Consider the following 11142-nt stretch of genomic DNA (forward strand, 5'->3'; position numbering starts at 1 on the left):
TTATAAAAAAATTAATATTATAATATTATAAAAATATAAATATAAATATAAATATTAAAATTAATAACTATCTACAAATCGTTTATATATATATATATATATATATATATATATATATATATATATATATATATATATATATAAACGAAAGTATTAGATATATATTTAATATATAATTTTATATATATTATTATGTTATATATATACGTACATATAAATATATATATATATATATATATATATATATGTACGTATATATATAACATAATAATATATATAAAATTATATATTAAATATATATCTAATACTTTCGTTTTTCCGAAAGATTTTAAACTTCTTAAGAAAATGACAATTAGTTGGAGAAACTTGCAAATAAAGTGACAAATTTATAATTTAGATGATATCATCCTATCCGAGCGCGTATCACAAATCAATTTCGAGAGTAGTTGTTTCCGCATTTTTTATATAATTGTATTTTTGCGTTTCGAAAAACTTAATTAGATGTTCCATAAATTTTTTATGATATTCATCAATTTGCTCAGCTGTGGGTTTTTCTATTTTCGGCAGCTCGAGAGGACTGCCAACTAAAATGAAGAAAGGAAACATAACAATTTATAGAGAATAAAAAAAGATAATATTAAGAAAATTTAATATACACATATTATAAGGTATATATTAAATTATGAAATGTAGTGAGAACTTTACCGACTACGGTGACAGGTAATCGATATGGAATAAGACCAAACGAATATTGAAAGAATCCTCTACCCGAAAAAATGACCGGCGGCAATCCTATGACATTGCGAATGTAGTTCTGGATACGTCTTAAAGTCGATCCTTCTGGACTATACATTACTTGATTGTATAAATCCGTTTCGCCAAAGGAGAGAACGGGAACTAACGGCGTGCTAAATTATGAAATTGTATTAGATTTGAGTCGTGTTCAGTAACAGTATTTATATCATATCAGATCATATCAGTATTCATCATCGTGTTTTCATACTCTTCAAACTCTTTTCCTCTCTCCTTCCTTCTCTCTTATTTTTCTTAATATATGATTTATTCTATCCATGGACATATAGTACTGGACGGAACATGAAACTAAAATCATATTGACAGACGTGGAAAGAAACAAGGCGACGTGGGGGTAGTAACGGCTTATGGAACTATGGAGTCAAGAGACTCTTCAAAATCTTATATATCTTATCTCATTAAGAATATATTCTTATTTATTAAGAATATTTATTAAGAGGACTTATAAAGAGGACTTTTAATTAATTAAATATATAATGCAAGATATAATTTTTAGGAAAAATTATATTTGTCTATATAAAAAAAGGTAAAATCATATATAATATTAAATGATTATATATAATATCATATATGATTTATATCAGAGCATACATGAAACTAACCTTTGCTTTGGTTTTATACATGCTTAGATATGATATCAATATCTGACTATGTCTGATTGTACAAAATGACGTGAGTTATCTAATATCATTTTTTATGATCAGAAATGGTCGGAGATGGACATCATATCTAAACATATACAAAAACGTCTGCTCTGATAAAATCATATGTGGTATTATATATAATTATATAAGACTGTATATAATTTTACTTTTTTTTTATATAAATAGACATGGACTTTTCTTTCCCGGGATAAGCAATAATAAAATGTTTCAATTGTAGCACTCATAAGTTATATCATTTGTGAAGATACATGAAACATAATTTTGGAATATTTCCGAAACGTATCAATTGAAATATCTTATTTGAAATATTTCTGAAATAAGCAAAAATAAAATGTTTCAATTGTAACACTAATGAATTACATCATTTGTAAATATACTTGAAACATAATTTTGGAATATTTCCGAAACGTATCAATTGAAATATCTTATTTGAAATATTTCTGAAATAAGCAAAAATAAAATGTTTCAATTGTAACACTTATGAATTACATCATTTGTAAATATACATGAAATATAATTTTGGAATATTTCAGATACATATCAACTGCGATATTTCATTTGAAATATTTCTGACTATGAAACATTTTAGTTGTGACACTTATGAATTATATTATAAACATAGACATGAAACGTCTCATTTGAAATCTATATGAAACATTTTGAAACATTGCATATACAGGGTGACCCATTTTAATTAACGCACGCAATTATTTCGGAAACAAAGCATTTTAGAGAAAAATGTTTCAGACAAAAGTTGTTTGGTTTCGAGGGGGCCATAAGATGGTATCATTGGTTTGACCTTGAAGAGTTATTTGAAGGTCACATGAAGGTCACCTTCAATTTCTTAAATGGAACCTACTATTTGTCATTGCATATTCTTGTAGCTTATCTCGATAGCTTTCCAAAACACTATAATTAAGTACCTTTTCGTTAAGTACTTTTTGAGTTATGAGGCTTGAAATAATTTCTTAATTTTACATAAACCGTAAAATATCTTGTAAAATATTCATTTTTCGATTATCTTACCTTAATACTTTTACGTACAAAATAATGAGAGGAATCAACTGGTGTAAAAAAAACACATAGTTGTTTTGAAGAAAAAATATGTAATTTGCAATTAACAATTCCATATTTTTTCTTAAAAACAACTATGTGTTTTCTTTACACCAATTGATTTCTCTCATTATTTTGTACATAAAAGTATTAAGGTAAGATAATCAAAAAATGAATATTTTACAAGATATTTTACGGTTTATGTAAAATTAAGAAATTATTTCAAGCCTCATAACTCTAAAAGTACTTAACAAAAAAGTACTTAATTATAGTGTTTTGGAAAGCTCTCGAGATAAGCTACAAGAATATGCAATGACAAATAGTAGGTTCCATTTAAGAAATTGAAGGTGAGCTTCATGTGACCTTCAAATAACTCTTCAAGGTCAAACCAATGATACCATCTTATGACCCCCTCGAAACCATAAAACTTTTGTCTGAAACATTTTTCTCTAAAATGCTTTGTTTCCGAAATAATTGCGTGCGTTAATTAAAATGGCTCACCCTGTATATTTCATGTTTAGTGGGCTGTTTCTTCATATATATATAATAATAAAGTTAAAGGTCCCAACTTATAAGAATACGGTACTGTTCCCTTTCTCCTTCGACAAAATTCAACCAATGAAAAGAGACTAGAGTGAGAGATCCGTTCCCCACATCTACTTCTCTCTTTCTACGTCTCTCAACATGAAAGAACAAAGAAATTTCGCCGCATACTTCATCAAGTACTATATGTCGATGATTCTATACAATTTAATACAAATAAATATGATTAATGTGAAAATATATCTAAAAATGTAGAAAAAAATAATTAGCCGCTTACCCATGTTTTAAAGCAAGTTTTATGAAGCCCTTTCTCTTTTTCACGATGGTACGGTAAGTACCTGGCAACGATTCCATAGTTTCAAAAGTACCGCCGACGATAAGTATCGTAGCTCTTCCGGTATGAGGGCTCTTTGCCGGTGTTGATAATAAATACTCGATACTTTTCGCATTAGCAGCGCAACAACCTGTTTGAGAACCATTGTGTCTTAATTATGTATATTGAATGTGTCTTATCAATTAATAATTAACTAAAATGGTTTCGTTTTTTTTTCTTCTTTTTCGAAATGATTCTCATAATTTTTTCTTCGCAATACAAGATTATTTTTATTAACGATATGTTAAGTCATTTCTCTTGTAAAATTTTTTTCTTCTATTAATTCCGTCTAAAAAAGGATGTTAAAAGAGCATTTTTTTTACAGACAAGAAAAATCGTAACATATGTCATCTTTCATGTTGATTCAACGTAAAATCTTTCTTTCTCAAATACATTTACATTAGAGACCTATAATCAGAGATGCGCCAATGACCACTACCACGATTTCTATCCGCCATCTTGTACGTCATTGACGTCATTGACATCACATGTGCTTGTGTTTCGAGTCTAATCATACTGCAACAAAACTGTTTGCTGACTGTTTGCTGACTGTAACTTGAGTTTGCTATACGAAGGAGCTGCTACTTGATTTAATTATTCTTATTTTCTAGGTTGAGTATATCATTTAAATGTATAGTGACGTTATATTATATTTTATCCTCCTCATTATCTTTTATAATATTTACATTATTACATTTATATTATAATAAATGCAAAATGTGTAAAATATACATTAACATATAATATAAATATATTAATGCATTAAGGTATATAATAATATATATATAATATATGAACATAATTTGATAATTTTTTCAATTGTTATAACAGTTCTTCCTAGCAAAACAATCTTTCTCAATTTAAAAAAAATTTATTTAAGCTAATTGAGATTATTATATTATGAACTTATAATATTACATAATACATGAAAAAACAAGATCTTACTCAGATTTAACACGAGCAACAATTAGCATGACGTCAATAAACGTCATCAGTAACATCATTAATGACGTCATGGAGTACAAGATGGCAGAAAAATCACGTGATTTTGCAGTGACCAATCAAAAACTGTTCGCCATTGGCATATCTCTGATTATAGGTCTCTAATTTACATATGCTGTACCGATATTGAAAGTATTCAATAGAATGTTGAAAGACTTACGAAATGAAAGATTGTACAACCGTGAAAAATAACATCAAGAGTTTTTACCTATGGAATAAGCATATTCTCTGAATAGAGGTATTTTGAAGTGTTGATCAAGAGCAATTATGCGTATGTCTAGTCCAGGAAATAGCTTCTTGCAGCCTATTGCATCCGTTGCGAATGAACCAATTATCCCCATTGACAAAATCCCATGGGGTACGGAGATGAAAAGGTAAGACTTTGTTGAATCCAGATCGACCGTTTTTACTAACTTCAGCGGAAAATAATTGCAAAAGTAACGCCAAAATACGTTATTTCTTATTCTATTTATCCACGAATAACTGAAATATAAGATATAATTATTCTTTAAACGTTAACGATTCTCGTTTTAAGGTAAATTTCTTTTTATTGCGCCTAAGGCCTACAAGTGTCACAACAGATTTATTACATATAATCGTTGAGCATCGATTAATTATCTCGAGTCAAAAAACGATAGAAAAGAATTTTTATTCTACAACAGTTTTTACATCGGCACTTTATATCAGAATCATCTCAAGACCGGCAAAGAAATTAATAAAATTGCATTACCTTCTGCCACCACGATCGCAAGTGTTCCAATCGTAATACATCCAGAGGAAATACAGTAGCATGAAGTAACGTATTGTTTGCGTATAGAATAAAAGATAGGCCGTAACGATGTATCCCCAAAAATCGCCGAAGGGGGAGGCAAGAACCCATATCGCGACCACCAAGGTCTGTAGCCTTCTTTCCAAAGGTATGTTTAACGGCGCGAATTTTACACCCAAAATTTCCATGTTTCTCGCCGGGGTTTCGTTTCAAACTTATTGTTAGATCATTGGAGAGGACCCAATCCTTCCGCTTTATTTTGCGCTATATCTCACCTGCGATTAAAAACTCTATATTGTATTTCTTCTTCTCGATCTCTTCCGACGAGAACCGATTGTGTCGCTTCGGCTGATTGCAGATAAAGTTTTATATCAACTAGACGAACTGACGAACGCATAAAATCTATTTTCGATACGTAAAGAATGGACTTTATATCTCCGTCTTATATATGCTCCGTCTTATATATCTATCTTTATGGTTCTCTCTTCATAATCTTCAATCGATATTTTTTTCTTTTTATTCTACGACACTCCGCGTCATTATGTTTACTTATTCGTTTTATGTAACTGACGTTTTATGTACGTTTATGAATGCAACGAAAAAAGCGAAAAGAGAGGAATGTGACAATGCAATTTGAATGCAAGGATTGCAATTGCATGTAAATTTACTCATTACATTCACAGACAATACGCTCATTTGAATAAGTCACGTTTTTATTTTGAATTAAAAATTACTACGAAAGCAAATTATTTCTCATAAGAAATTGAAACAATGCCATAGTGACTTCATAATCGCAATATATAAACAATTACTTTACAATATTTTACGTCTTAATCATTGTTAAATAAAAATGTTATGATGATTACATCGCTGTGAATGAACGCAACTCTGATTATCACATCAGAGAGTTAGAATTTATCGTTATCAAACTTATATCGGTTGCGAAAGAAAAAATACCTATTGTTCGAGTATATTTGAATTATGACTTCAATAAAAACAATTATTTTTATGGGAGAATGATAAAACGTATTACATAAAAGGGTCACCTGTAAAGAGATAGACATAAAAGAGACAAAAACGTTACATAAAAGAGTCACCTATAAAGATAGACATGTAATAAATTATGTAAAAATATTTATTATATTTTTACATTAGAATACCAATTTATGCGTATATTCTTTTTTACTAATTGACTTTGTTTTTTTTACACATTTCTATATACACAATCATTTATGGATATTACTGAATCTCATGAATAATCAACTTTTAATTGTGAAAAATCAATTTTTAATTTTTAAACAGTTGTTTTCAGTTTACTCCAATTATTATGTTAAAAACTTCGAACATATAGTAAGACGAATGATTAAATATTTTTCCGTTGAAAATTGTTTTTCTCTAATTCGTTTGTACAATGAAATCGATTTATTGACGCGCAATATCAAACCTTTCGTGTTGACTGTGACATTCGTGTCTCACATGTTTTGAGTTACTGATCTCCAATCGTGCGAAAATCACATGAAAACTTTATCTATTCAATATAAAAACTAATAATTATGACCAAGGATCAAAAAATTAAAAATATATAAATCTACGTATAATTGGTCCAAATAATAAATCAATAATAATAAGGAAGACTTATTTAAGACTAAGAAGAGCACAGGTGATATTGCGTGTTTTATACATCTATACACTGATAAAAAAATCGATGATAAAATTGACTATAATTGCATGGTAAAAAAATTATAGTTAGAATACTCATTTTTATAGTAAATTTTACTATAATACTGGTAATATAAATTATATACGCATGGTACCGAGAAACAATGAAACTTTTTACTATAATTTATAATAATTTCAAATATCATATAAGTAAAAAATGAAAGAAAGGAATGATACATATAATTTTACTATTCATATAGTCATTGTAACATTAATGATGGTAAATATTACTATATTATTATCTTTCGTTTAGATATTAATATAGTAGTAATAAATGAAAAAAATTATAATAACAGCTATATCTAAATAGTACGTGGAATCTGATGAATAGTACATTTAACAACATTTGTAAAATTTAAATTAATTTTACATATGTGGTATAAACAAAAACTTTTGTATGTACGTTGTAAGCATGTGTCTAATTCATCATGACTTATTGTAATTAATATCTCTTGTTAATATTGGGATTTTGTTATGTATCAATTATTTCGTACATTTTATATCGTGATGTAAATATTAAGCAGTAAAATAGAAAGATAGAATGATAAATGCAAACACCGGCTATAACTCTTATATACAAATCGCAGAAATATTTGCCGTAGCGACAAGTATGTCCCGATATTCACTGCCAATACTAAAAATCTGTAATATACATAATATGTATTATAGGTTTTCAGTACTGATAGTGAATTTCGCAGGATCACGGGTGGCGTTCGTCCCGGCAAAGGGAGAAAGAACATCCCTAAAAACGGCTGTCTATATTATGGGCCCGGGATTACAGGCCCCGTGTCGACGCTACCCTTCGGAGACGGAGGCAAAAGATCGGTGGAAGAAGACCGTCGATAAAAAATCGCCACGAATTTGGAAGATTTAAATTCTCGGGGCCGTTTCGACTCCCGATACGGTGTTGTCGCGGGGCACCGCGAAATCTATCGTGTAGCGGCGCGATTGGCCGCGTATCCGCGCACCCCTTGCGCGCAGGATTGACGCCGTTATTGACCCTGGATCGCGAGATACTCTGATACGGGTACTCGTGCGGTGTAGTTCTGTGGTTTGTGAAATTGTTGCTGCAGAAGAACGCGTTCTTCGCGAAGAGGACGAAGCCGAGGATTATTTTCTGGCCAGGAGCAAGTGTGTTGGTGAGGTTTTACCCATTTTTAAATTTTGAGCCGCATACGCGATTTCATCCATACCCGGCCGTTCTGTCGCTGTCGCCATTTTCGTGTTTCGTTTTCGCGAGGGTGTGCTCTAATATTTCGGGCGACTGGAGACAAGCGATCGAGGCTTCGAGGACGAACGTAACGGCGGCACAAATCGACAGGGGACCGTTCGTCTCTCTGGGATTCGGGGTGTCGCGAAACGCGTAGTAACCGGTATATCGACCACGTGCGCGGTAAATTCGCGAGGAATGCGTTCGCTGTCGTTTATAAACAATGTATTTTGTCGACACTCACACACTGTTTTTATGCCGGTAGCTGCTGATCGTAATCGAACATGTTCGATCACGATCGGCAGCTACCGGCATAAAAACAGTGTGTGAATGTCGACAAAATACATTGTATTTATACATATATATATATATATATATATACATATATATATATACATATATATATATACAGGGTGGACCATTTTAACCTTTAATGGAAAATAACTCGAAAACCAAGCCCGGGAGAGAAAAATGTTTCAGACAAAAGTTGTTTGGTTTCGAGGGGGCCATAAGATGGTATCATTGGTTTGACCTTGAAGAGTTATTTGAAGGTCACATGAAGGTCACCTTCAATTTCTTAAATAGAACCTACTATTTGTCATTGCATATTCTTGTAGCTTATCTCGAGAGCTTTCCAAAACACTATAATTAAGTACCTTTTCGTTAAGTACTTTTTGAGTTATGAGACTTGAAATAATTTCTTAATTTTACATAAACCGTAAAATATCTTGTAAAATATTCATTTTTCGATTATCTTACCTTAATACTTTTACGTACAAAATAATGAGAGGAATCAACTGGTGTAAAGAAAACACATAGTTGTTTTGAAGAAAAAATATGTAATTTGCAATTAACAATTCCATATTTTTTCTTAAAAACAACTATGTGTTTTCTTTACACCAATTGATTCCTCTCATTATTTTGTACATAAAAGTATTAAGGTAAGATAATCGAGAAATGAATATTTTACAAGATATTTTACGGTTTATGTAAAATTAAGAAATTATTTCAAGTCTCATAACTCAAAAAGTACTTAACGAAAAGGTACTTAATTATAGTGTTTTGGAAAGCTCTCGAGATAAGCTACAAGAATATGCAATGACAAATAGTAGGTTCCATTTAAGAAATTGAAGGTGACCTTCATGTGACCTTCAAATAACTCTTCAAGGTCAAACCAATGATACCATCTTATGGCCCCCTCGAAACCAAACAACTTTTGTCTGAAACATTTTTCTCTCCCGGGCTTGGTTTTCGAGTTATTTTCCATTAAAGGTTAAAATGGTCCACCCTGTATATATATATATATATATATATATATATATATTATAAATATATATATATACATATATATATATATACATGCACAATGTATTTTTTTCTCTGACACTTTTATATATAAATTATATTTTTATGAAATACATATTTAATGCATATTATATTAAATACATATTGAAGTCTTTGAAAAAAAGTGAACAGTTTTGCAAATATACATTATAAAGTATTTTTTATTAAAAACAACTTCTATATTTTAATAAATATTAATAAATATAATTTGCTTTTCTTTCTCGTAATTGTTCTGTATTTAATATTATAGGTTTCACTTCAATTTTTTCTATAGCATAATGTTACATTCTTACGAAGAAAAATTGGAAAAATGGGGTCTTTCAGAATATATACAAAAATTTAAAGGTTTTAATTATTTTTATTAACCTTTTATTACAATTGCTAAAACATAATTATGATGTTGCATTTTTTATTTGTTTAGGTGAGAATATAGATGAACAGGCATTTCTACATATGCCTGAATATATGGTAAAAGAATTAATCCCTACAATTGGAAAGCGTTTTTGTTTTCTTGAAAATCGTAAAAAATTATTGAAATTTGAAAAGGAAGATTCAGTATCGGTAAGATAATTTATACTTTCTAAGATATCCTACTTCTATTAGAATTAATAATTTTTATAAAATTCAGATATAAATTGATGTCAAATTATATTTTGTCGTTTTTTATAATCATTCTTATAAATTTTTTATTATTAATAAATTCTTTATAAATTAATTTATAAATATTATCGGTGTAGGAAACTTCAACGGATTTAGGTACAAGTGAAATCGAAGAAACTGTCAGTATAGCTAGCTGTTCTTCCAAGGAATCGTTTGACAATCGTGGACAAGTATGCATTTTTATGAACTTTGCAATTATAATCTTATAACTTTATTGAGTTTAACTTTTCCAAAATAAATAAATAAAAATAGAAGTTGGAAAGTATTATGTAATTTTAATACTTTGTATTATTCTAATATTTTTTATTCAGGCTCTAAAAGTATTGCTTTCCGAATCCAGTTGTGGTCGAGAAATATTGACACAAACACGATTGACTGCATCAGACCGTAATAAAATAAGTCATCTTATTATAGACAAACTTCTTTGCAGATCTATGAAGTATGTATATACCATGTCATAAAATTATATATGTATATGTTTTTTGTCACTTGTTAATTCCATTCTAATATTCTATTCTAATGTTACAGAATAAGTTCAGCAGATTTTCAAAAATGGGCTGAAGAGATAGTCAGTCTTTTTCAATATGAAACAATATCAACATATTATGTTCCAAGTAATACGAAACAAAAACGTCTTGCTAACGGACAACTATAGGACAAATATAACTCAATATTATGATGACTATCCTATTTTAAAATGTTCAATTGCTACCTCACTGATAATTTTATATAAAATTTGTGTGTATGTGTGTATGTACGGCGTACACGCGCGTACACAGTATAATATAAATTCTCCTAATGTTAATTATTACAGATACGTATTGATTATGGCATTGCAACAGAAATTGATACTTTTATTTTTCAAAAAAAGTGGCCCGAAATTTGCCCATATGTCATACAGATAGCTGAAAATAAACAAGCATGTCCATCATTGTGTGAATTGAAACATGGTACATTACGCATAAATACATATAAATATTATGATATTTAA

At 29.5% G+C, this 11142-nt stretch overlaps 2 protein-coding genes across 3 annotated transcripts; one reads left to right on the forward strand and one right to left on the reverse strand.

The window, feature by feature from the left end:
• Nucleotides 1–346: 346 nt before the first annotated feature.
• Nucleotides 347–6762, reverse strand: LOC145964599 (2-acylglycerol O-acyltransferase 1-like). Of its 2 annotated transcripts, XM_083087556.1 has the most exons (6): nt 6663–6762; nt 5180–5493; nt 4658–4932; nt 3352–3538; nt 706–908; nt 347–584 (listed from the first exon to the last, which is right to left on the reverse strand). In XM_083087556.1, the coding sequence occupies exons 2-6, from the start codon at nt 5404–5406 to the stop codon at nt 424–426; spliced, it is 1053 nt and encodes a 350-aa protein (XP_082943682.1). In that variant the 5' UTR covers nt 5407–5493; nt 6663–6762; the 3' UTR covers nt 347–423. The 2 variants fall into 2 exon arrangements, with proteins under 2 accessions (XP_082943682.1, XP_082943681.1); XM_083087555.1 differs by lacking the exon at nt 6663–6762 and having other exon boundaries at nt 5180–5644.
• A 3166-nt stretch (nt 6763–9928) lies between these two features.
• Nucleotides 9929–10812, forward strand: LOC145964239 (uncharacterized). The gene is made up of 4 exons (XM_083086757.1): nt 9929–10052; nt 10229–10321; nt 10463–10590; nt 10680–10812. Exons 1-4 carry the CDS (start codon nt 9945–9947, stop codon nt 10804–10806), a joined length of 456 nt encoding a protein of 151 aa, XP_082942883.1. The 5' UTR covers nt 9929–9944; the 3' UTR covers nt 10807–10812.
• Nucleotides 10813–11142: the final 330 nt, after the last annotated feature.

Source organism: Camponotus vicinus, unplaced genomic scaffold, assembly GCF_025532165.1.
Source record: "Camponotus vicinus isolate PSW18456_S1 unplaced genomic scaffold, iyCamVici1.0 SCAF_13, whole genome shotgun sequence".
Taxonomy (NCBI): domain Eukaryota; kingdom Metazoa; phylum Arthropoda; class Insecta; order Hymenoptera; family Formicidae; genus Camponotus; species Camponotus vicinus.

What these genes read in the sequence shown, in the direction of transcription:
- LOC145964599 (XM_083087556.1), bottom strand. Translation starts at nt 5,406, where the DNA reads ATGGAAATTTTGGGTGTAAAATTCGCGCCGTTAAACATACCTTTGGAA. An exon ending in AGAATATGCTTATTCCATAG is followed by an intron (nt 3,539 to 4,657) that starts GTAAAAACTCTT and finishes GTTCTCAAACAG; the next exon opens with GTTGTTGCGCTGCTAATGCG. An exon ending in ATTACCTGTCACCGTAGTCG is followed by an intron (nt 585 to 705) that starts GTAAAGTTCTCA and finishes TCTTCATTTTAG; the next exon opens with TTGGCAGTCCTCTCGAGCTG.
- LOC145964239 (XM_083086757.1), top strand. Translation starts at nt 9,945, where the DNA reads ATGCCTGAATATATGGTAAAAGAATTAATCCCTACAATTGGAAAGCGT. An exon ending in AAAAGGAAGATTCAGTATCG is followed by an intron (nt 10,053 to 10,228) that starts GTAAGATAATTT and finishes TTATCGGTGTAG; the next exon opens with GAAACTTCAACGGATTTAGG. An exon ending in CGTTTGACAATCGTGGACAA is followed by an intron (nt 10,322 to 10,462) that starts GTATGCATTTTT and finishes TTTTTTATTCAG; the next exon opens with GCTCTAAAAGTATTGCTTTC.